This window comes from Balaenoptera physalus (genome assembly GCF_965194825.1).
Source record: "Balaenoptera physalus genome assembly, contig: HAP1_SCAFFOLD_1517, whole genome shotgun sequence".
NCBI classification, from domain to species: Eukaryota; Metazoa; Chordata; class Mammalia; order Artiodactyla; family Balaenopteridae; genus Balaenoptera; species Balaenoptera physalus.
Window position 1 is genome coordinate 101,436 of NW_028125279.1, and position 26,461 is coordinate 127,896.

At 44.9% G+C, this 26,461-nt stretch overlaps 2 protein-coding genes across 2 annotated transcripts in view; both read right to left on the bottom strand.

The window, feature by feature from the left end:
* Nucleotides 1-6,853, bottom strand: part of LOC309653941 (myosin-13-like) — a 32,197-nt gene extending 25,344 nt beyond the window's left edge. Inside the window, exon 1 of the mRNA XM_082478669.1 lies at nucleotides 6,821-6,853. The gene's annotated coding sequence lies outside the window, so the exon portion shown is untranslated. The remainder of the gene's footprint in view (nucleotides 1-6,820) is intronic.
* LOC309653942 (myosin-7-like) lies at nucleotides 1,293-26,248 on the bottom strand. The gene is made up of 5 exons (XM_082478671.1): nucleotides 26,132-26,248; nucleotides 19,666-19,743; nucleotides 12,090-12,163; nucleotides 11,907-11,994; nucleotides 1,293-1,335 (listed from the first exon to the last, which is right to left on the bottom strand). The coding sequence occupies exons 1-5, from the start codon at nucleotides 26,199-26,201 to the stop codon at nucleotides 1,328-1,330; spliced, it is 318 nt and encodes a 105-aa protein (XP_082334797.1). The 5' UTR covers nucleotides 26,202-26,248; the 3' UTR covers nucleotides 1,293-1,327.
* Between the last annotated feature and the right edge of the window lie 213 nt (nucleotides 26,249-26,461).

Consider the following 26,461-nt stretch of genomic DNA (forward strand, 5'->3'; position numbering starts at 1 on the left):
GGCTCACACATACCTGTGATCTGTAGACAGCTAGTGGTTGTCACATAACTGTGATGTGGAGAGAATGGGGGCTGTCACATACCTGTGATGTGAAGAGAGCTGGGGGCTGTCACTCAGCTGTAATGGGGAGAGAGATGGGGGCTGTCACTCACCTGTGATGGGGAGAGAGCTGGGCCTTGTCACACACCTGTGATATGGAGACAACTGGGGATGGTCACACACCTGTGATAGGGAGAGAGCTTGGGATTTTCACATACCTGTGATGTGGAGACAGCTGGCGGCTGTCACATACATATAATGGGGAGATAGCTGGGGGCTCTCCCATATCTGTGAAATGGAGACAGCTGGGGCCTGTCATATACCTGTGATGGGGAGAGAGTTGGGGGTTGCCACGCATCTGTGAGGCGGAGACAGCTGTGCGTTGTCACATACCTATCACGGGGAGAGTTGGGGGCTCTCACTCACCTGTGATGGGGAAAGAGCTGGGGGCTGTCACACACCTGTGATGGGGAGGGAGTTGGGGACTGTCAAACACCTATGATGGGGAGAGTGCTGGGGACTGTCACACACCTGTGATGGGGAGAGAGATGGGGACTTTCAAACAGCTGTGATGGGGAGAGTCCTGGAAGCTGTCTTATACCTGTGATTCGGAGACAGCTTGTGTCTTTCACATACCTCTGATGGGGAGAAAGTTGGGGGCTGTTAGGCACCTGTGATTTGGAGACAGCTGGGGGCTGTTACATACATGTGATGGAGAGACAGCCGGGGGCCGTCACTCACCTATGATGGGGAGAGAGCTGGAGTCTATCACACACCTGTGATGGTGAGAGAGATGGGGGCTGTCAAACACCTGTGATGGGGAGAGAGCTGGGGGTTGTCACTCACCTGTGTTGTGGAGAGAGCTGGGGGCTGTCACTCACCTGTAATGGGAAGAGAGATGGGGGCTGTCACTCACCTGTGATGGGGAGAGAGCTGGGGGCTGTCACTCACCTGTCTTGTGGAGAGAGCTGGGGGCTGTCACTCACCTGTGATATGGAGACACCTGGGGACGGTCATACACCTGTGATGGGGAGAGAGCTTGGGGTTGTCACATACCTGTGATTTGGAGACAGCTGGGTACTGTCCCATACATATAATGGGGAGACAGCTGCGGGCTGTCACATATCTGTGAAATGGAGACAGCTGCGGCCTGTCATATACCTGTGATGGGGAGAGAGTTGGCTGCCACGCAACTGTGAGGCAGAGACAGTTGTGGGTTGTCACATACCTATCATTGGGAGAGTTGGGGTCTCTCACTAACCTGTGATGGGGAGAGAGCTGGAGACTGTCAAACACCTATGATGGGTAGAGAGCTGGGGGCTTTCACATACCTGTGATGCAGAGAGAGGTGGTGGCTGTGACATACTTGTGATGGGGAGACAGCCGGGGGCCGTCACTCACCTGTGATGGGGAGAGGGCTGGGGGCTGTGACACACCTGTGACGGGGAGAGAGATGGGAACTGTCACATACCTATGATGCTGAGACAGCTGGGGGCTGTCAGTCACCTGTGATGGGGAGAGTGATCGGGACTATCACATACCTGAGATGCTGAGATAGCTGGGGTCTGTCACATACCAGTGATGCTGAGGAAGCTGGGTCTGTCACATACCTGTGATGAGGAGAGAGCTGGGGGCTGTTACTCACCTGTGATGGGAGGAGAGATAGGGGCTGTCTATCACCTGTGATGGGGAGAGAGCTGGTGGCTGTCACATACCTGTGATGGGGAGAGAGCTGGGGGCTGTCACACACCTGTGATGCGGAGACAGCTGGGGGCTGTCACATACCAGTGATGGGGAGAGAGTTAGGGGCTGTCACTCACCTGTGATTGGGAGTGAGCTGGGGGCTGTGACTCACCTGTGATGGGGAGAGAGATGGGGGCTGTGTAATACCTGTGATGGGGAGAGAGCTGGGTACTTTCACAAACCTGTGTTGGGGAGAGTGATGGGGACTGTGAAACATCTGTGATGGGGAGAGTGCTGGGGCCTGTCACACAAAAGTGATGTGGCGAGAGCTTGGGGCTGTCACTCACCTGTAAAAGGGAGAGAGCTCGGCATTGTCACGCACCTGTGATATGGAGACACCAGGGGACGGTCACACACCTGTGATGGGGAGAGAGCGTGGGGTTGTCACATACCTGTGGGGTGGAGACTGCTGGGGGCTGTCACATACCTATAATGGGGAGACAGCTGGGGGCTGTCACATACTTGTGATGTGGAGACAGCTGGGGCCTATCATATACCTTTGATGGGGAGAGAGTTGGGTGCTGTCGGGCACCTGTGATGGGGAGACAGATGGGGGCTATCACTCACCTGTGATGGGGAGAGAGCTGGGGGCTGTCACACAGCTATGATGGGGAGAGAGCTGTGGGCTCTCACACAGCTATGATGGGGAGAGAGCTGGGGACTATCAAACACCTATGATGGGGAGAGAGCTGTGGGCTCTCACACAGCTATGATGGGGAGAGAGCTGGGGACTATCAAACACCTATGATGGGGAGAGAGCTGGGGGCTGTCACATACCTGTGATGCGGAGAGAGCTGGTGGCTGTTTCATACCTGTGATGTGGAGACAGCTGGGGGCTGTAACATACTTGTGATGAGGAGAGAGATGGGGGCTGTCAGGCACCTGTGATGCGGAGACAGCTGGCGGCTGTCACATACCTATGATGGGGAGAGTGCTGGGGGCTCTCACTCCCCTGTCATGGGGAGAGACCTGGGGGCTGTCACACACCTGTGATGTGGAGAGAGCTGGGGGCTTTCACTCACCTGTAATGGCGAGAGAGCTGGGGGCTGTCACACACCTGTGATGGGGAAAGAGCTGGGGAATGTCAAACACCTGTGATGGGGAGAGACATGGGGGTTGTCACATACCTGTGATGTGGAGACAGCTGGTGTCTTTCAGATACCTGTGAAGTGGAGACAGTTGGGGGCTGACACATACCTGTGATGGGGAGAAAGGTGGGGTCTGTCAGGAACCTGTGACGAGGAGACAGCTGGGGGCTGTCAGATACCTGAGATGGGAATAGAGCTGGGGGCTTTTACTCACCAGTGATGTGGATAGAGCTGGGGGCTGTCACACACCTGTGATGGGGATAGAGATGGGGACTGTCACATACCTGTGTCGCTGAGACAGCTGGGGGTTGTCACATACCTGTGATGGGGAAAGAGCTGGAGGCTGCCACTCACCTGTGACGGGGAGAAAGATGGGGGCTCTCACTCACCTGGGATGGGGAGAGAGCTGGGTGCTGTCACCCACCTGTGAAGGGAAGAGAGCTGGGTGTTGTCACGCACCTGTGATATGGAGACAGCTGGGAAAGGTCACACACCTGTGATGGGGAGAGAGCTTGGGGTTGTCACATACCTGTTACGTGGAGACAGCTGGGGGCTGTCACCTATAATGGGGAGACAGCTGGGTGCTGTCATATAACTGTGATGTGGAGACAGCTGGAGCCTGTCATATACCTGTGATGGGGAGAGAGTTGGGGGCTGTCACGCACCTCTTAGGTGGAGAGAGCTGGCGGCTGTCCCATACCTGTGATGGGGAGAGCGCTGGGGGTTGTTACTCACCTGTAATGGGATGAGAGATGGGGCTGTCAATCACCTGTGATGGGGAGAGAGCTGGGGACTGTCACTCACCTGTGATGGGGAGAGAGATGGGGGCTGTCACATACCTGTGATGGGGAGAGAGCTGGGGCTGTCACGCACCTGTGATATGGAGACAGCTGGGGACGGTCACAGACCTGTAATGGGGAGAGAGTTGGGGGCTTTCAGGCAGCTGTGATGCGGAAAAAGCTGGGGGCTGTCACATACCTGTGATGGGGAGAGAGCTGGGGGCTCTCACTCACCTGTGATGGGCAGATAGCTGGGGGCTGTCACACACCTGTAAAGGAGAGATGGATGGGGACTGTCAAACACCTGTGATGGGAAGTGAGCTTGGGCTCACACATATATGTGATGCGGAGACAAGTCCTGGCTGTCACATACCTGTGATGTGGAGACAGCTGGGGCCTGTCATATACCTGTGATGGAGAGAGAGTTGGGGGCTGTCAGGCACCTGTGATGCGGAAACAGCAGGGGGCTGTCACATACCTGTTATGGGGAGAGAGCTGGGGGCTTAAAATCACTTGTGATGGGGAGAGACCTGGGGGCTGTTACTCACCTGTAATGGGGAGAGAGCTGGGGGCTGTCACACACCTGTGATGGGGAAGGAGATGGGGATTGTCAAACACCTGTGATGGGGAGAGACCTGGGGGCTGTCACATACCTGTGATGTGGAGACAGGTGGTGGCTGTCACATACCTGTTATGGGGAGAAAGCTAGGGGTTGTCACATACCTGTGATGGGGAGAGAGTTGGGTGCTGTCAGGCTCCTGTGATACGGAGAGAGCTGGGGGTTGTCAGATACCTGTGGTGGGTAGAGAGCTGGCGGCTGTCTCTCACCTGTAATAGGGAGAGAGATGTGGTGTGTCTCTCACCTATGATGGGGAGAGAGCTGGGGCCTGTCACCCACCTGTGAAGTGGAGAGACTTGGGCTTTGTCACGCACCTGTGATATGGAGACAGCTGGGGACGGCACACACCTGAGATGGGGAGAGACCTTGGGCTTGTCACATACATGTGATGTGTAGACAGCTGGGGGCTATCATGTACGTTTAACGGGGAGACAGTTGGGGGCTGTCACATACCTGTGGTGGGGAGAGAGTTGGGGGCTGTCACACACATGTGAGGCGGAGAGAGATGGGGATTGTCAAACACCTATGATATGGAGAGAGCTGGGGGCTGTCACATTCCTGTGATGGGGAGAGAGCTGGGGGCTGTTACTCACCTGTGATGGGAGGAGAGATAGGGGTTGTCTATCACCTGTGATGGGGAGAGAGCTGGGGGCTGTCACATACCTGTTATGGGGAGAGAGCTGGGGGCTGTCACACACTTGTGATGCGGAGACAGCTGGGGGCTGTCACATACCAGTGATGGGGAGAGAGCTAGAGCTAGGGGCTTTCTCTCACCTGTGATGGGGAGAGAGTTGGGGGCTGTGACTCACCTGTGATGGGACGAGAGATGGGGGTTGTCACTCACCTGTGATGGAGAGATAGCTGTGTTCTGTCACTCATCTGTGATGGGGAGAGAGATGGGGGCTGTTAAATACCTGTGCTGGGGAGAGAGCTGGGTACTTTCACAAACCTGTGTTGGGGAGAGAGATGGGGACTGTGAAACACCTGTGATGGGGAGAGTGCTGGGGGCTGTCACACAGCTGTGATGGGGAGAGAGCTGGGGTCTGTCACCCACCTGTGAAGGGGAGAGAGCTAGGCATTGTCACGCACCTGTGAAATGGAGACACCTGGGGACGGTCACACACCTGTGATGCAGAGAGAGTTGGCTGTCGGACACCTGTGATGGGGAGACAGCTGGGGGCTGTCACTCACCTGTGATGGGGAGAGAGTTTGCGGCTGTTACACAGCTGTGATGGGGAGAGAGCTGGGGACTGTCAAACACCTATGATGGGGAGAGAGCTGGTTGCTGTCAGACACCTGTGATGCGGAGACAGCAGGCGGCTGTAACATACCTGTGATGGGGAGAGAGTTGGAGGCTGTCAGGCACCTTTGATGCGGAGACAGCTGGGGGCTGTCACATATATGTGATGGGGAGACAGCCGGGGGACGTCACTCATCTGTGATGGGGAGAGAGATGGGGTCTATCACACACCTGTGATAGGGAGAAAGATGGGGACTGTCACATACCTGTGATGCTGAGACACCTGGGGGCTCTCACTAACCTGTGATGGGGAGAGAGCTGGGGGCTGTCACATACCTGTGATGGGGAGAGAGCTGGGGGCTGTCACGCACCTTTGATGGCGAGAGAGCTGGGTGCTGTCACACACCTGTTAAGGGGAGATGGATGGGGACTGTCAAATACCTGTGATGGGGAATGAGCTGGGGCTCACACATATTTGTGATGCGGAGACAAGTCGTGGCTGTCACATACCTGTGATGTGGAGATACTGGGGTGTGTCACATACCTGTGATGGGGAGAGAGTTGGGTGCTGTCAGGTACCTGTGATGTGGAGACAGCTGGGGGCTGTCACATACCTGTGATGGGGAGAGAGTTGGGGGCTGTCGGGCACCTATGATGTGGAGACACCTGGGGGCTGTCACATACCTGTGATGGGGAGAGAGCCGGGGGCTTAAAATCACCAGTGATGGAGAGAGACCTGGGGGTTGTTACTCACCTGTAATGGGGAGAGAGCTGGGGGCTGTCCCACACCTGTGATGGGGAAGGAGATGGGGATTGTCAAACACCTGTGATGGGGAGAGACCTGAGGCCTGTCACACACCTCTGATGGGGAGAGAGTTGGGACCTGTCAGGCTCCTGTGATGCGGAGACAGCTGGGGGTTCTCAGATACCTGTGATGTGGAGAGAGCTGGCGGTGTCACTCACCTGTAATGGGGAGAGAGATGGGGACTGTCTCTCACCTGTGATGGGGAGAGAGCTGGTGGCTGTCACCCACCTGTGAAGGGGAGAGAGTTGGGCGTTGTCATGCACCTGTGATATGGGGACAGCTGGGGACGGCACACACCTGTGATTGGGAGAGACCTTGGGCTTGTCACATACCTGTGATGTGGAGACAGCTGGGGTCTATCACATACATATAATGGGGAGACAGTTGGGGGCTGTCACATACCTGGGATGCGCAGACAGCTTGTGGCTATCACATAGCTGTGATAGCGAGACAGCTCGGGGTTGTCACATACCTGTGATGGAGAGAGAGTTGGGGGCTGTCCGGCACCTGTGATGCGGAGACAGCTGGGGGCTGTTACATACCTCAGATGGGGAGAGAGCTGGGGGCTTCACACACCTGTGATGGGTAGAGACCTGGGGGCTGTCACTCACCTGTTATGGGGAGAGAGCTCAGGGTTGCCACACAACTGTAATTGGGAGAGAGCTGGAGGCTGTCACTCACCTGTGATGAGAGAGCTGGGGGCTGTCACACACCTGTGTTGGGGAGAGTGATGGGGACTGTCAAACACCTCTGTGGGGGAGAGAGCTGGGAGCTGTCACATATCTGTGATGCGGAGAGAGCTGGTGGCTGTCACATACCTGTGATTTGGAGACAGCTGGGGACTGTCACATACCTGTGATGGGGAGGGAGTTGGGGGCTTTCAGGCACCTATCATGCGGAGACAGCTGGGGGCTGTCACTCACCTGTAATGGGAGGAAAGATGGAGGCTGTCACTCATCTGCGATGGGGAGAGAGATGACGGCTGTCACTCAGCTGTGATGGGGAGAGATGTGCGGGCTGTCACATACCTATGATGGGGAGAGAGCTGGGGGCTGTCACACACTTGTAATGGGGAAAGAGCTGGGGGCTGTAACTCACCTGTTATGGGGAGAGAGCTGGGGGCTGTCACATACCTGTGATGCGGAGACAACTAGTGGCTGTCACATACCTGTGATGTAGAGACAGCTGGGCGCTGTCACTTACCTGTGATGGGGTGAGAGCTGGGGTCTGTTACTCACCTGTGATGGGAGGAGAGATAGGGGCTGTCTATCACCTGTGATGGGGAGAGTGCTGGGGGCTGTCACATACCTGTGATAGGGTGAGAGCTGGGCGCTGTCACACACCTGTGATTGGGAGAGAGATGGGGACCGTTAAACACCTGTGATGGGGAGAGAGCTGAGGGCTTTCACATACCTGTGATGCGGAGACAGCTGTGGTCTGTCACATACCTGTGATTGGGAGAGAGTTGGGGGCTGTTGTTCACCTGTGATGTGGAGACAGCTGGGGGCTCTCATATACATGAGATGGGGAGAGAGCTGGGAGGTTTCACTCACCTGTGATGGGGAGAGAGCTGGGGGTGTCACACACCTGTGATGTGGAGACAGCTGGTGGCTGTCAGATACCTGTGATAGCGAGACAGCTTTGGGCTGTCACTTACCTGTGATGGAGAAACAGTTGCGGGCTGTAAGGCACCTATGATGCGGAGATAGCTGGGGGCAGTCACACACCTGTGATGGGGAAAGGGATGGGGACTGTCACATATCTGTAATGCTGAGACAGCTAGGGGCTGTCACACACCTGTGATGGGGAGAGAGCTGGGGGCTGTCACATATCTGTGATGGGGAGAGAGTTGTGGGGTGTCTCTTACCCTTCGATGGGGTGAGAGCTAGGGGCGTCACACACCTGTGATGGGGACTGTCACATACCTGTACTGCTGAGACAGCTAGGGGCTGTCACACACCTGTGATGATTAGAGAGCTGGGGGCTGTCACATACCTGAGATGGGGAGAGAGCTGGGGACTGTCACTCACCTGTGATGCGGGGAGATATGGGGAATGTCACATACCTGTAATAGCCAAAGCAGTCTTGAGGGAAAAAAATGGAGCTGGAGGAATCAGACTCCCTGACTTCAGACTATACTACAAAGCTACAGTAATCAAGACAATATGGTACTGGCACAAAAACAGAAACATAGATCAATGGAACAAGATAGAAAGCCCAGAGATAAACCCACGCACCTATGGTCAACTAATCTATGACAAAAGAGGCAAAGATATACAATGGAGAAAAGACAGTCTCTTCAATAAGTGGTGCTGGGAAAACTGGACAGCTACATGTAAAACAATGAAATTAGAATACTCCCTAACTCCATACACAAAAATAAACTCCAAATGGATTAGAGACCTAAATGTGAGAATGGACATTATAAAACTCTTAGAGGAAAACATAGGAAGAACACTGTTTGACATAAATCACAGCAAGATCTTTTTTGATCCACCTCCTAGAGTAATGGAAATAAAAACAAAAATAAACAAATGGGACCTAATGAAACTTCAAAGCTTTTGCACAGCAAAGGAAACCATAAACAAGACGAAAAGACAACCCTCAGAATGGGAGAAAATATTTGCAAATGAATCAACGGACAAAGGATTAATCTTCAAAATATATAAACAGCTCATTCAGCTCAATATTAAAGAAACAAACACCCAATCCAAAAATGGGCAGAAGACCTAAATAGACATTTCTCCAAAGAAGACATACAGACAGCCACGAAGCACATGAAAAGATGCTCAACATCACTAATTATTAGAGAAATGCAAATCAAAACTACAATGACGTATCACCTCACACCAGTTAGAATGGGCATCATCAGAAAATCTACAAACAACAAATGCTGGAGAGGGTGTGGAGAAAAGGGAACCCTCTTGCACTGTTGGTGGGAATGTAAATTGATACAGCCACTATGGAGAACAATATGGAGGTTCCTTAAAAAACTAAAATTAGAATTACCATATGACCCAGCAATCCCACTACTGGGCATATACCCAGAGAAAACCGTAATTCAAAAAGACACATGCACCCGAATGTTCACTGCAGTACTATTTACAGTAGCCAGGTCATGGAAGCAACCTAAATTCCCATCAACAGACGAATGGATAAAGAAGTTGTGGTACATGTATACAATGGAATATTACTCAGCCATAAAAAGGACCGAAATTGAGTCATTTGTTGAGACGTGGATGGATCTAGAGACTGTCGTACAGAGTGAAGTAAGTCAGAAAGAGAAAAACAAATATCGTATATTAACGCATGTATGTGGAACCTAGCAAAATGGTACAGATGAGCCGGTTTGCAGGGCAGAAGTTGAGACACAGATGTAGAGAATGGACATATGGACCCCAAGGGGGGAAAACTGCGGTGGGGTGGGGATGGTGGTGTGCTGAATTGGGCGATTGGGATTGACATGTATACACTGATGTGTATAAAATTGATGCCTAATAAGAACCTGCAGTATAAAAAAACAAACAAACAAAACAACTAATACTAAACTTTCATTGGGTTATTTGTATGGAAATATGTTAATATAAATGTTTCAGACATTACATGAAATTTCTAAAAATCTTATATGTTCTGGTATAATGTTATAAATCATAATCCTAGTTATTACTTTAAAATGTATATCTCAGAAATAACTAATTTTCTTGTCAACTGCATTATTATGAACTTTCATCAGATCTTTAACTGTGGTCATTTTTTCGTCTTTTGTCCTTTACAGACAGTTCTGGGTGTACTCTGATGCTTTTGCAAATATGTTCCTATAAAAGGGTTTCATCTTCAAGAAATTCATGGAAAAGACTCTGACAAGTACAGGTTTCTGGTAACTGACTGTACAGCTGAACTGAATGAATAAGCATTTTCAGAACTCTAATGAAAAACTGATGAACTCATTAAAGTGCTAACAAAAGATCAAGATGAAAAAAAAATTAATTACATGGGACTGAGTGAACTGATGAGGATGAGTATAATTTTTGTGACTTTCTGTCTGAGTTAAAAAAAAAATCCCACAAGGACTCAGAGGCAAAGAATATACAAATCAATTTTCACTGCAAAGTAAAGGAGCTGTTACAGTGAGGATTACTGGACTGAATGTCAATATTATGACATAGTATGAGTGTGTTTCATGTTTGGTAATTGCAATCATTGTTGCTTTTGTTGTGGTCATCCATGTACGATGCTTGGTGTCAGCCTATTTATCTCTTGTAAAAATAAAATACCGTGTGTGTGTGTGAAAAAAAAAACTGAGGTGTAATTGGCATATAACATTTTACTAGTTTCAGGTGTACAACATATTGATCCGATATTTGTATATATTTTGAGATGATCACCACAATAAGTCTGGGTAACCTCCGTCAACATACATAGTTACAATTTTTTTGTTCTTGTGATGGGACCTGTTTCAAATGCTTTACGTGTACTGGCTTATTTAATTCTCACAACAGCCCTCTAAGGCGGGTTAAATGAGTTAATATTTACAAAATGAGTCAACACTTTATAAGGGCTCACTCAATAAATAAATGAATTAATAACTAAGTGAATGCATAAAGAAAATGCCATTTTAATCCTCCTTTTATAGACCAGAAAGCTAAAGGACTCAGCTGCGGTCCCTTGGGCAGTAATAGGTGGAGCTGGGATCTTTTCCTTGATCATCTAATTCCTCTGCTCTCCTGTAACATTGCTGAAGCAGGACCTTGATGCCAGAAGCCCAGCCTTTGGGATTCAACAGCTTGGCTGGTGAGAGAGCTGCCTCATAGCCACAGTCTGTGTGATGGTTTCTTCTTTCCTTTGAGACAAACGGCCCTGAAACTCAGCCATATTTGTGAATCCAGGATTGGTGATGGTTTAACATCTACTGTACCACATGGTGTTCTATGTCTATATACCTGGTCTCTGACTCTCAGTTTTCTCATTTATAAAATGGAGATGATTATGCTTATCTTGCAGTGAAGTGTTGTAAACAGTAGAGATAACATAATAATGGGACTGCATTAGGCTCAGAAAACAGTTGTTATTGATGCTGTTTTTATTATGGAACACCTAAGCTGATTATTTGCCAAATATAGTGGCTCTTCACTTTGGGGGGAAAGGTTTTTAAGAATTTTATGAAAGGTATGGATTTAATGTACCTATATATGTACATAATATTTTGGATATAATTTCATAGTAGGGATGCCAGATAAAATATGCCCAGGATGCCCAGTTGAATTTGAATTTCAGAGAAACAGTAAATCTTTTTTTTTTTTTTAGTATAAGTATATCCCAAATATTGCATGGGTCATATTTATACTAAGAAATTTTTCATTGTCTCATCTGAAATTCGAATTTAATGGGGCGTCTCATGGTTTTCATTTGCCAAATCTGGCAGCCCTATTTCATAGACTGAGAAGTGATAAAGGCTATCATGAGCCTGTCCTCAGGGAAACACACATGCACGTGCACACAGACACATGTACATACTCACGTGTGCACCCACACCCACACCCACAGAATTTTGCATACGTTTCAGGGAGTCCTGTTCTGATGGATTCTTACTCACCAGGAGTCTTGGTCTCATTGGGAATCAGACATCGCACAAAGTGAGGATGAGTGCTCCTTAAATTGGCCATCAATTTGTTTAAATTTTCCTGAGACACAAACCAGAAGAAGCACATTAACCTTAGCAAACGCCGTTGCACTGGGCAGAAATACAACCGAATGTGGAAGCTGCCAAAAAACAAACCCTGAACACAGCGGACACGGTCTGGAAAGAGGAGCCCTTCTTCTTCCCGCCCTTCTTGCTCACCCCGGCGTCGCCTGGAGACAGACACAAGAGGATGTGTCTAGTGAGTCCTGAGGACACAGTGGTGGCCTTTCCTACCCACCTGCCCCACCAGTTTTATTGAGATGTAACTGACATATAACACTGTATATGTTTAAGGTGTACAACATAATGATTTGATATATGTATATATTGCAAAATGATCACAGCATTAGGTCTACTTAACATCTATCCCTTCACTTACAGTTTCTTTTTATTGTGATGAGATTTTTTTTTTTATGGCTGTGTTGGGTCTTCGTTTCTGTGCGAGGGCTTTCTCTAGTTGCGGCAAGTGGGGGCCACTCTTCATCACGGCACGCGGGCCTATCATTATCGCGGCCTCTCTTGTTGCGGAGCACAGGCTCTAGACGCGCAGGCTCAGGAGTTGTGGCTCACGGGCCCAGTTGCTCCGCGGCATGTGGGATCCTCCCAGACCAGGGCTCAAACCCGTGTCCCCTTCATTGGCAGGCAGACTCTCAACCACTGCGCCACCAGGGAAACCCTTGTGATGAGAGCTTTTAAGCTCTACTCTTTTAGCAACTTTCAAATATACAACACAGTGTAATTAACTACAGTTACCATGCTGTACTTAACAACCACGGAACTTATTTATGTCATAATTGGAAGTTTGTACCTTTTAACCCCTTTCACCCAGTTCTGGCACCTCTCACCCGCCACCTCTGGCAACCACAGATCTGATCTCTGTTGCTATGAGTTTGGTTTTTTAAGATTCCACATATACGTGAGATTATACAGGATCTGTCTTTCTGTGTCTGACTTATTTCACATAGCATAACGCCCTCAAGGTCCACTGTTGCCAATGGCAAGATTTCATTCTTTTCTATGGCTGAATAATATTCCATTATATATGACCTTTTCTTTATCCAGTTATCCATCAGTGGACACTTAGATCGTTTCCATGTCTTGGCTATTCTAAATAATGCCACAATGAACGTGGGAGTATCTCTTTGGGATAGTAATTTCATTTCCTTTGGGTATATACCCAGAAGTGGAATTGCTGGATCATATGGTAGTTCTATTTTTAATTTTTAAAGGAATCTCTATACTGTTTTCTGTAGTGGCTGCACAAATTTACATCTCCACTAACAGTGCACCGTTTTGTCAGTGGTGGCCTTTCTAAACCGCTTCCTCCAAACCCTGAAGTGAAAGTTTGGTTTTCTTTTGACATAGGAGAGCTGAGGTTTTTTGGTTTGTTCATTTTCATATCCTGATTCTTAAAATTCCTCTAAACTACTCAGATTTGGGAACACTGATTTTTATCACTGTGGGAACGGAGTGGGGTGGGATATGGGTGGCATTTAACTGGGAGTATAATTTAGACTCTCTGTATCCAAGGAGAATCTTTTCCTTGAGACATCAGACATGAAATCCAACTGAATAGTTGGCAAGATTGAGATGTTCCTCTTGGTGAGTGTTGATAATTCCTAGTAGAAAGTTCAGATAGCCCAGTGAAAAGTAATGACTTGAACATAAAGTACTGCCACACTTGTTTAGCCAATTACAGGCAACAAGGTGATAGGAGACATTATGGCCTAGTGCAATGGTTCCAAACTTTAACATGCACCAGAATTACCTGGAGAGCTTGTTAAAACACAGATTTCTGGGCCTCACCCCCAGAGCTTCTGATTCAGTAGGCATGGGATGGGGCCTGAGAATATGCATTTCTAGCAAGTTCTTAGGCAATGCTGGTGGTGCATTCATCAGCTGATGGTGAATTCATCATTGTGGTCCAGGGACCACACTCTGAGAACTGCTGGTGTAGGGCCTTCTGACTCCAAGAGTGGTCCTTGAACACGTTGCATCAGCATCACCGAGGAGTTGTTAGACATTCAGAATCTCAGAACCACCCCGCATTACAAAACCAGAATCTGCACTTTAACAAGATCTCCAGGTGATTTCTAGGCATAGTAGAGTTGAGAAGTACTGGGCTTAAGGCAGGGGTATCCAAACTTTAGTTATGTGTAGCAGTGTCGGGGTGTGACAAACAGTGTTTAATTAAATACCTGCTTTAGAACTCACTGCTCAGCGTGTGTGTGTGTGTGCATGTGCGTGTATGGTGTGTTTATGTATCTTTCTGCCTCTCTCTCTCTGTCCACCCTCCCGCTCATACCCCCCGTCACTTCTTTCCAAACCATCCCCTTTCACAGACCTTCTCTTTATGTGTTTTCCTTGCTTAGAAGCTAGAAAAATTTGGCTTAAAGTCCCGGCTCTGAACTTGGTCGAACCGCTTAACTTCTTTGGGCCACTAATTTCACTTAAAATGAAGAAGCAAGCCTAGCTCATTTCTAAGGCCCCTGCAGGTTGTGTGACTTTTCTGGTTCCTTTTCCTCATCTGCATTTGCTTTTCCTGTTCCCTCTGGACCTCTTCCCGTATCCTTCCTGACCCTCTACTTCTTTTCCCCACAACTCTTCCCCTTCTCCCTTTCTTTCTCTGCTTTTTCCTTTCCATACATTCTTCTGTAAGTGACCATAAAATGGGGTTCAATTACACACATGTATCCCCATATCTCTCTTAAGAAATAGTTCATATGTTTTGAATAAAGCCTTTTATGTTTCCTATTAAAAGTGGGAAAATTGAACATTTTATGGTTGTCTCTTGGAACTTCCCCCACCCTCAGTCTTACACTTTATGAAATTACTCTTCATTGGTAACTGACTGTTGTTTGAATATGCCTCCTTGAGATTCTGGGGGGATCTAGTCCTACAGAAAGAGGAGCAACTGCTTCCCTCTGGATCTTATTCAGGATAAGTTGCATTTCGATGTTACTTTGGCCAGCGGCTCTGCTGAACCATCTGTGTGCTCGTGGTTAAGTTTTCATAGTTAAGAGATTGGAACTCAATATAGCACCACAAAGAGGACCTCTGGCTTGCAGGCTTCATGCGGTTTAAATTTTCTCAGTTACTGCCTGGTGGAGAGGAAGAATTCATCCATATTGTTTCCTCATCTGTGAAGATAGTCCCTACTTTTGTGGCTTAAGTGAGTTTTACGACAGCAGCAGTTCTCAAGCTTTGTTTTCTCAGAACCCCTTCACACTCTTAAAAACCATTGAGAACCCAGTGAGTTTGGTTTATGCAGGTCATATCTACCAATATTTATGGTATTAGAAGTCAAAATTGAGAAAATCTAATTCATTTAAAGTTCCTATCAAATTCATTGCATGTTAACATTAATGACATATTTTTATGAAAATGACTATATTTTCCAAAACAAAAAAATTAGTGGCAAGAGTACCATTGTTTTTCATTTTTGCAACTCACTTTAATGTCTGCTGAGTAGAAGATGGATGGGTTTTCATGCCTGCTTCTGTATTCTGTCTGTTGCTGTATGGTTTTATGTTTTTTCTGTTTTTTGTTTTTTGGTTAAAGTAGATATAGAAAATCTTTCACAGATATATAATTTGGGAAAGGAAAGAGTATTTTAATTGCCCTTTCAAATAATTGCGGAAATTCTTTTTAGATACTATACCAAAACTTGACACGTGGTAGGTTCTGTGGTAGTTCCTTAAAGGCTAGTTGCAATGTGGAATCTGAAACCATATCAACAAACATTATGATCTGTTGGTCTGTGCTGAACTTTGAATGAAACTTTTACCCATGTGTAAACATCATACATTGATCATTTGGAAAATATTGTTCACTGAATTATACAGAACTTCCACATATTGGCACGTTTCATTATACAGTATAAAAAATCACAATCATTAATATCAGTACTGATCTCATTAGAAAATTCAAATATTAGGACGTTGTCAAGCTAATGATAGTAGATACAAGTCTTCCAAAATTTTAATTTTTGCTTGAAAACTCAACTATATCATTAGTAAAAAATACTGTCAGTAGTTTTCCTTGAAAGGATAAACACACTTCACTGCTTTTTGAGAAACTGTGTGCCAGATATACAAGTCTGAGAAACAATAGTTTGTCCGCTAGTCATTCTTTCAAGTAAAAATGGTGCTTCATGAATCAAGTGGCTGGTTCATCTTGCAACTCAGACAACTGCACATGTGTTTTTCCCTGAGACAAATGTCAAAGTCCAGTGTGCAAAAGGAGTGCTTTTCATGAACTTCCTGTTTGATCATGTAGAATATTATAAAGATGTGGATAAAAGTGAGATGTAATCAAATTAATACTTTCCATTGCTGCAAAATTTAGGTCATTTTTCAATGAAGCTTGCTTTTTAAAAAATTCATTTATTTATTTATATTTATTTTTCGCTGCGTTGGGTCTTTGTTGCTGCGTGCAGGCTTTCTCTAATTGCGGCGAGCGCTACTCTTCGTTGCGGAGCACGGGCTTCTAATTGCGGTGGCTTCTCTTGTTGCGGAGCATGGGCTCTAGGCATGCGGACTTCGGTAGTTGTGGCACACGGGCTCAGTGGTTGTGGCTCACGGGCTTAGTTGCTCCGCAGCATGTGGGATCTTCCCGGACCAGGGCTCGAACCCGTGTCCCCTGCATTGGCAGGCGGATTCTTAGCCACTGTGCCACCAGGGAAGTCCTGAAGCTGGCTTTTTAAATTCAAAAAAATTCTTTTTCACTGTCAGTGTATGGCTGTGAAGAATACTATGACTATTAGTACAGCTTGGTGCCATGTCTTGATTTGTAATAAAGTGTCCGATCGTCTATCCATCCTTGCTTTTGCATGATTAAGTCAACACAGTGAAGAAAGCACATGGCATCTGGGTATTTTGAAAATTGTTTTGACCTCATGTACCTCTTGAAAAGTTCTTAGGAATCTCCAAGGATCCATGGGCCACAGTTTGAGAATGGTTGCACTATAGTGTGAGGGAATCTCATCAGGCTACAAGTTTATGATCTGATGTCATTTAGCTTGACTTAGTGTTCAGCCTGCTACCCGAAGTGTTGAAAGTTGATCCACATCAAAATCATCTGCAACAGAATCTCTGTGGTTGGGACTGAGGAAACTGAATTGTTCTCAAGGGCCTCAAACACAGTGATGTTTGGGAGCATTATTTTGCTTTTATAAAGCCACTCTTTCCAAAACCATGGCATAGTCCCAATGGTCAAATACAAAATGATTTTAGGCAACTATTTCTTAATTTTAATAGTTATATTAAAGTCTATTACCTTATTTTAGCAAAATGTAAGATGCCATTGATTGTAAGATAACCTATTTTGTGTCCCACTAATAAAGGAAAACACCCTGCTCATTACAGTACTCCTTTCATTGATTATAAGATGCATCCCAAGTTTAGAGATAATATTTTGTGAAAATGTGAAGAAAGTTAGAATAAAGTAGAATAATATGTGCTAACGACTTAGAGACAGTGAAATATCTGTTTATAGTAGTGATATAAAGGAGTGTTTCTCAAACTTTGGTGGGCATAGGAATCCAACTGGGAATCTTGTTGAAATAGATATTCTGATTCAGCAGATCTGGAGTAGAGTTTGAGATTCTGAATATCTAAATGTCTCAGCTGATGCTGAGATAGACGGTCCAGACTTTCATAGCAAGCATATAGGGTAACTTTGAAAAACACATCTAAGAAGAAAAAGGAATCAAGGTAAATCAAAATATTAAGTGAATTAGCAGTACTGGTCTTAAATGGGTATTGCAAAATTTGTGATAGTAGTATAAGAATGAAGTCTGAAGTTGGGGAAAGACTACAATGACTCATGGTCAAACTATACCTTTAGGTCTCTTAGAAAAACAAGACTTTCTGTCTGGGATTCAAGTCACTGTGTGTGTTGAGGTGAAGATTTTTCTTCTTCCACCCACAGCTCTAACCATGACTCAGAATCCAGTATCTCCTACTTTTACTGCCTAGATGATGCATGAGTTTTCTCAGCGATATTCTTGCAAATGTGTTGTCCAGCCTACTCAAATGCCTTCAAGATGACTTTTTTCCCTTTTGAAAATTTTGGAAAATCATTTGGGGTAGTTTCTGCAGGCCAAAGATACTTCTTGCTTTAAACTGAAATCTGGCTCTCTGTGACTTCAGGATGTTTGATCCTCCTTTCGGCTCTCGGTAACAACAGAAAGAGTTCAAACCTTCTCCCCACAAGACAACACTTCACCCATTTGATGGCTGCTCTGGGTTCTCCTTAGCTTTTTTTTTTTTTTTTTTTAATGTGGACTATTTTTCAAGTCTTTATTGAATTTGTTACAGTATTGCTTCTGTTTTATGTTTTGGTTTTCTGGCTGCAAGGCATGTAGGATCTTAGCTCCCCGACCAGGGATTGAGCCTGGAAGGCGAAATCTTAACCACTGGACCTCCAGGGAAGTCCCTCCTTAGCTTTTTCTTTTCCAGGCTAAGTAACCTCAGTGCTGTCTTCATCTGTTTCTTCCATGATGTGCTTCTGCATCTCCTTTACCATCACAGTAAGCACACTCCTGTTAATCTCTTAAGTGTGACATCCAGACCACATGTTGTCCTCCATCAGCATGTGCCCTCACCTCTCCTGACCTAGGTGTCATGCCCGAGGTGGTGACTGCCCTCTGGCAGCCTCCTTACACCGATGGCTCACCACTCACTGTCAAGCAAAGCCCCTCAACGCACGCTGTGTGCGTCCGGTTGCTAAGTCAGATCTTGTCCCCATATTTATACAACTGTACTCTGGGACTCAGGGCTAAAACCATGTATTCTTGGCTGATAAAACTTTCCCTTGTTAGGTCTCATCCAACTCTCTTGGCATGACTCATGGTGTCCCTGGAAACTCTACCCTCAGAAAGTCCCCTAATTATCTGCTTCTTGGTTTTGAGAGCTTGACCTGCTTCCAGCCCTACACAGCTGTGTCCCTCCAACCATCCCCTCTGTTCCTGCCTTTAGGGGTCTTCCAATGGGGATGGCCATCCCAGTCTCCCTGACCTCCAGCACCACCTTCTGAGTGCTCCCCAACCCCTCTTACTGCTGTCAGTGCGCTATGACACTGCTCTCAACTTTCAGCCCTCTCCTGGGAATTTCTCAGCTACTGCATCTTGTCAGCAATGGTGTGGTCATGACTTAATTATACTTTGCTTTCCTTGGTCCTAATTCATCTAGAATTACTTCCAATAAACACAAATCTTGAGGTGGGGGAGTAATTTTTTTTTATTACTACAGTGGACATAGGTTTGAATCCATTTCTCCTTATTCTCTCAGCATCATTTGTGAGTAAAGACACAGCTGAGGGGATTCACGGGTGCGGCCTCTGCTCAAAAAACAGCAAAGTTAGACTTGTGTGAAGACTGAATCTTGAGCCTACGAACATCATGTTTGGGGCCAACCTAAGTATATTGACCTGGAGCTTGTGTGTCAAAGTTCTGCAGTGTGTTTTATTCCTGTTAGTGTGATGAGCAAATTTGGGAAGCCCTGCTTCCTTAGCTGCATATTTTGTAATCTGCCTTTAGAAATGCTTAAGTAATGGATTTTAATTTCATCAGTTTCAGATTCCTATGAGTGTGGCAAGAATGAGAATGTGTAAAACACTGTTTGCTAATTTCAATTATTATATTCCCAATCAAGATGAAAGTGACTCTTACCTTCTTGGTTTCCAAAGCAATGGTTAGTGTCCTTCAGGAATGAAGTGGCTTCTGAGAGAGTGATTCCGGAAATCAAAACTAAACAAAACAAAGAACAAATGAACTATGAAGAGTTTAAATAAATCTAGAAATTGTACTTTTCTAAGTTTAGCTACATTTAAATAGTACACAGTGGATGGTGTGGGATGGAAATACATTTTCCATTTTTCCCTTCGGTTAAGTCATCATTCTTTAAATAATTGGGTAATTACAGCACTGATTAACAATTTTTTTGAGTATCTTCTGTGTGTGCAAAGTACCATGTCAGCTCCTTAAGGGGGTATAAAAAAGGATAAAGACAGTCTCTACCCTAAAGGAATGCAAAATTTAGGAACAGTTAAGAGAAATGCTCAAATAAATCTTTGAACAAGGAAGAATAATACAAATTCTGTAAGCGTCTAAATGACGTGTTATGGGGACTTAGAGAGATGATGCTTCCGGCTGAGGGTAGGGGACCGTGAGGGGTCAAAAAAGAAAGGAGGGAAGGAGGGGAATGATCTGGATTGTGACTTGGATGATTTTAGACCAGAAGTTGAATTCTTTGGCAATGAGAGAAAAGTTGTGAATTATGGGCAAGACTTCTTTAAGAGGTCTAGGAAGGGCACTCTCTTAAATATCCTATATTCTCTTGGAGAAGATGAAGGTAGGGTAGCTGATAACTTACTTGAGACTAAGGAATCTCAGTCCAGAAGTTGATAACCTACATGAAGATCTCAGGATACCATAAGAGTCTGAATAATTTTCAATATCAAATTTAACTTAAACTTCCCATCTACCACACAGTACTTTTATGGAACCTGGGGAACATGTCGTGAAATACCATTTAGGCAGGAAGAGACATTTCAACGCTTGCTTTCCTACTTTGGTCACGTACTCTTGGTCTCTACCTTTTATGAGTCTCTAATAATCTCCAGCTATATCCTAAAATTCTCACAACTTTCTCAGGAAAAGATTAAATGATTAAGTATCATATTCTGAATCCTTGGTTCAAACGAAATCACACTTGGAGGCAGAACCTCGGTTTTCTAATGCCAGCTCTGTAAAGTAGCTGTTGTAATTTCCTTGAGCTTTGGTTTCCTTCTGTAAATGAGACAGATGGACCAGAAAATCCCCAAGATTTCTCTTAACCCTGTGAATGTATGACAAAAGGTATTCTGGTGAAGATGGTGGCCAGAAATCAAAGCATCGCAAGCTCCTAAAGCTATAGAGTCCCTCTGAGGGATGCTCCTGCAGTGTCAGACATTACCCAGCCCAAAGTCCACAAGGCATGCCATGCATGAGCAGTCTGGAAACTGGTCATTAATAAGCAAACTAGGATGCATTCTGAGATGGATAAAATGCATGGGAGAATTTCTTCCCGCAATCATCTCCCAGAAATCCTGACATAAGAAAAAAATTTACATAACCAGCCACAAAAATTTCAAATAATACTTCAAGGCAATCACAGAAGAGATATCACAAACTAGCATGTTTATTTGCTAACTGCAATTATAATACTGACCTAAACAATTAGAGGGGTAAGCACGTATTATATTCAGCTTTATATCCTGCAGGTTAGTTTTTGTTTTTTTTGGTGTCATAATTGCTTATATTCTTGTCTTTTTACTCTTTGTAGAAGCTTCTTGAAAGGCCTCGCCATCTTGTCTCCCATATTGCCCTTAACACAGTTCCTTACGCTTAGTAGGCCCTCAGCAAAGGCTGCTGTGTTGCCTTCTCTCCTCTCCAGGTAACCTGATCAGGTATAATCACAGCTACATGGAGCAAAAAAGCGGGCACTTGTGAGCACTTACCTTGCGATGCTGTGGTCGAAGCAGTTTCGAAAGTGTGGCCCCCCAGCTCCCTTTATACTCCCAAATGCGCAAGCCCAGCACTCTAACGTGGCTGTATTGGGGGATCACCATTTACTCCTTAGATGTAAATGCATCGTAGCCCTGATCTTTCACTCTTGTTAAGTTACTTGGATAAATGACCAGTGGAGGCTGTATAATGCCAAGTCAGCTGCATAGGGATTTTGACGTTGGACACAGATCTTTGAGACTTAGAGAGTCCTAGAGGCCGAGCAGAACTGGGGCAGAGTGTGCTAAGATGGTCAGTGAAGGGCAGAGCCACAGGATGAATTGTCAAGTGATGGATGATCAATAGCATGGATACTAAGTACGTCTCCTTTACCCAGCATCGTAAACATGAGGTGGTGTGCGCCTCTTCTCAGAAATCTCCGGAAAACATAAGATTGGCCATTTAACACATCCATTCTTTTTTTTTTAAACATTATTTCTTAATTGAAGTATATTTGATTTACAATGTTGTGTTAGTTTCAGGCGTACAGCAAAGAGATTCATGTATCTGTGTATATATATATATATATATATATATACACACACGCACACACACACACACACACATATATATCTATATATTCTTTTTCAGATTCATTTCCCTTATAGGTTATTACAAAATACTGAGTATAGTTCCCTGTGCTATACAGTAGGTCCTTGTTGTTTTTCTATTTTATATATAGTAGTGTGTATGTGTTAATCCCAAACTCCTAATTTATTCCCCACCTCCCTTTCCCCTTAGGTAACCATAAATTTGTTTTCTATATGTGTAGATCTACTTCTGTTTTGTAAATAAGTTCATTTGTATCATTTTTTTTTTTTAGATTCCACATACAAGCGATATCGTATATTTGTCTTTGTCTGGCTTACTTCGCTTAGTGTGATAATCTCTAGGTCCATCTAACCCATCTATTCTTATCCATTAATTTATTTTGTTAAAAAATCCATTGTAGATGGAAAACTTTCTAAAATGTATTACATATTATCTTGATTTATTTAATGTAGTATCTTGAATAGACTTCAACTTTTCCTTGATCACTCAGGGGCCTGGGAGGTGATGTAATAAAGTCGTCAGGGATATTATAGTTTCTTCGCGGATTTTACCCTGCACTAATTGTTCCTAGGTTGCAATGAATTTTTGTGTCACCTTTCTAGTTTTTATATCTACACCTTCACGGCAAGGTACTCAGCTGTATTCTGCCTGTGGTTAGTGTTTGCCTCTGTGAGCCCAATCTTCCTTTTTCTAATCTGCTATAGAATGGGAAATAGATGAGCAAGCTACAGGAAAAAACAAACAAAAAAAAGGAGTCATAAGTTCCATGGGAAGTTCTAGAAGTTCTAATGGAAATACATGGTCTTTGTGACAACTCTTATGGTTGCTCGGGGTTGTTTTTTGGCTGAAACATAAGTAATGTTTGACTATGTAGGAATTACCATACATTTTAGAAGTTAGAGCCATTTACAGCAATACAGCCTGACTTGTTTATGTTGTATATGATCAATGTGTACTGAATTATACTCAATATTTTGTAATAACCTATAATGGAATATAATCTGAAAACAATAAAACGGAGTCACTTTTCCGTACACCTGAAACTAACACAATATTGTAAATCAACTATACTTCAATTCAAAAGAAAAAAAGATTCTCTAGTCTTCCAGTGGGTAGTCTAATATAGGTGAGGCATTTCCAAGGACAGTTTGCATTAGTCAAAATGAAATTGTGGACAAAGGAGAAACAGATAGGAATAGGACTTGCACGTAGCATTTTCCAAAGTAGATTTGACAGAATGCTGATTCTGAGAGAAACTGTGAAATAAAAGGTCCCGTGGCTAAATGAGTTCAGGAAATGTGGCCAACTCTATTCCCTGTTGCTGGAGATTCACCATAAATACTAGCATGTTAAGGGGCCTGAGAAGCCTTTCAGTAAAAAAATATGAAGAACTTTTTTGTACCTGGTGATCTGATGTTGGAACACCATCTTACTCCCTGCTTGAGAAAACAAGAGGAGAAGGCTGAAGGCTGCAATCCACAGAGAACTTGTCTCATTCTTAGTACCATTTGGCCCAGGAGAAAGCAACAGAGAGTGATCAGGCATAAACACAGCTGCTTTTATCCAAGGGACAGTCTTTTGTATGTAACAGATGCTCAGTAGATTTTGTTCCTGTGTGTAAATGAATAAGGACGATTCATGGGGAATCTGTGTTGAAAGAGGGCTGAAGTGATAAGGCAGAAAAGAATGGAATCAGACTCAGTCTCACTTAATAGTAATAGTTTATATTTATTAAGAACTCACTACGTGCCAGGCTTTATCCATATTGGCTCACTTAAGCATCATAATAATTTTGTGGGGAAGGTGCTAACATCATTCCCATTTTATGGCTGAAGAAATTTGGGCCACTGAGAGTTTAAATAAACTGCCTAAGGCCACACAACTAGTAAGTGGCAGAAATGGGATTCAAATCCTCTCTGGCTTTAGAGCCAATGCCTATAACCTTTCACTTTTGCAAGCCCATCACTTTTGAGTGCTGGCAATGGGGAAAGGAGATATGAAATAGGGACATTGCTCCAAAGGAGGAGATAATGGACATGGGAAGAGAGTACATAGACATGAAAAGATAAATTACTTTTCCAAGGTTAAGTGCCAAGATGAGTGAGATGCACAGTGGACTAGATGTATGGACAAGGTATTTAAAACCCGTAAGGTATGTTGTGTATGTAAAATATTCTCGAATTGTTATTAATGATAATGATACTGCTTTGGAGGAGAGATCTGAAGGGGATGGTGACTGTGGAGATAATAATAATAATAATAAAAAATAATAATAATGCTTTTTGTAGTTCTTTCCAGTTTACATAGCACTTTTGTATATTTTATTATGTTTATTTTTCTCTGCAAGCCTTAGGGGGTTATACTGTTTATATTCTTATTATTCCCATTGTCCATATGGGGAACTGAGGCCTAAGGGAGTTAAGTGATTGACCAAAAGGCCCCACAGCTAGTAGGCAATGGAGCCAGAATTGGAATCCCAGGTTGCTGATTCCAAAGCCTCGCCTTTTCCTCTATCCTCTACTCTCTCTTAAAGGAGGCAGATTTTAAGAGTACAGGGAGGAGGTTCCAGGCTTAGGGAACGTAGGGATTGTGGCTAGAAACAAGACTTCCCAGGGTGTGTTTCAGGAAGGTGGAATGGGCAAGCCTGGATGGAAGGGTTGGGGGTAACACGGAGGTGAGGCTGGAGAAGTGGGCTGGGCTTGTCTGTGATGGGCTCCCAATGCCCATGGAAGGAGTCAGGACATTATTCTGAGTTCATTGGGGAACCGTTCAAGGTTTTAAGCAGAAAAGTGAACGTGTGTGTGTGTGTGTGTGTGTAGACACACACTTATATCTGAAGATTAGTACAGAACTGATGGTAGGATATAATGGAGAGGGAGAACCTGAGGTCCTAGAACCACTTAGCAACTATTTAGAAAATCTTGGTGTACAACTTGCCAAGATGATTATACAGGCTCTGATATGATTTATGGGAGTAGGTGGGCAGTTAGAATTAACCCCTGGATGACCCTATAAATTCAGATGTGTGTTAAAATTCTCCATAGCACCAGAGGGCTGGCTTTCCCAGTGATTGTCCCCTGGTATCTCCGGATCCATCCCGTAGGTTCAAGAAGAGTATTGTGTGGGCTTGAAGTTGTCTGCCTCACTGTCCCATTTAGGCCTGGCAAAAAGAGAACCCCAGGAGGTGAAAGGAATATGTTTAGCTCATTTAAGACCTCTCTGAGCTCTAGACTTATTATTATTATTTTTAACATTTATTTATTTATTTAGGCTGCTCCAGGTCTTAGTTGCGGCATGTGAGATCCTCTTTGTGGCATGCGGGATCTTTAGTTGTGGCATGCACGTGGGATCTAGTTCCCCGACCAGGGATCGACCCCGGGCCCCCTGCATTGGGAGCGCGGAGTCTTACCCACTGGACCACTGGGAAGTCCTCTAGACTTATTTTTCGAGGCCCTATCCCACATTAATATATTACAATCCTCTCAACATAATATTAAACATGCAAGTAATATCTATTTGCATTGAATATAAAAATAATCATGGTGTAAAATGAAGAGGGCCTTGATTAAACAGTACAGAAATGAGATGTAAAAGGAAAGAGAAAACCCAAGGGATACCCTGAAGGCAGGATCCACAAGACTTTGATGATGCCGAGTTTGAGGAGGAAAAAGGAATCAGAGGATCCTACCTTTCGTACAGCCCTCATTGCAGCCTAGAAATCTAGGGGCATGATACCTGCCCAGGAGAAATAGTGAAGGGGGGGAATAGGAATTTCGATTTTGGACAGATTGAGATTGAGATGATGGTGATATCCAGCTAAGTAGGTAGAGATAAGGATTCAAAGTTTACAAACAGGAGACATTAAGACTGAAGATGTAGGTCTGTGAGTATGAGGGTGTCACCTGTATGCAGTTGATAGTTGAACTTATTAAGGAAGCTGGGTTCTCAGAGAAAGGCTGCATGTTGAGGAGGTGAGAGGCGGAAATGAAGACAAAAAGCGTGGGGAAAAAAAAAGGTTATTCCTCAGGTAAACAAATACCTGAGTGAGATCTTGCTGGAGTCAAAAGAGCCACGTGGATCCATATTTTACTTCTGTCATTTACTGCCATAAATGGCAAGTCCCATCACCTCTCTTCGCAGCTGTGATGTTTCCTCCTTCCGCTGCGAAATCAGAAACATAATTCTGTTTCTGCCCAAGTCATGAGGATAGTGTGGGGATCAAATGAGATACGGTCAAGATGTGGCTGTCTCCGCAGGCAGTCTCTTTCCAGCCAGTGCCAAACAGTATGCTTCAATCTGTATCAACCTTGACACAGACCTTGGCAAATAATCCACTAGCACAAAAAACATAAGTGAGCAATGCAGGCTT

Excerpts from the sequence above, each read along its gene's own strand:
- LOC309653942 (XM_082478671.1), bottom strand. The coding sequence starts at position 26,201 with ATGGCAGTAAATGACAGAAGTAAAATATGGATCCACGTGGCTCTTTTG. Across the intron at positions 19,744-26,131 it reads TCCAGCAAGATCTCACTCAG|TTTTGATTTCCGGAATCACT; the intron begins GTATTTGTTTAC and ends TGTTTTGTTTAG. Across the intron at positions 12,164-19,665 it reads TTGCTTTGGAAACCAAGAAG|GCGACGCCGGGGTGAGCAAG; the intron begins GTAAGAGTCACT and ends GTCTGTCTCCAG.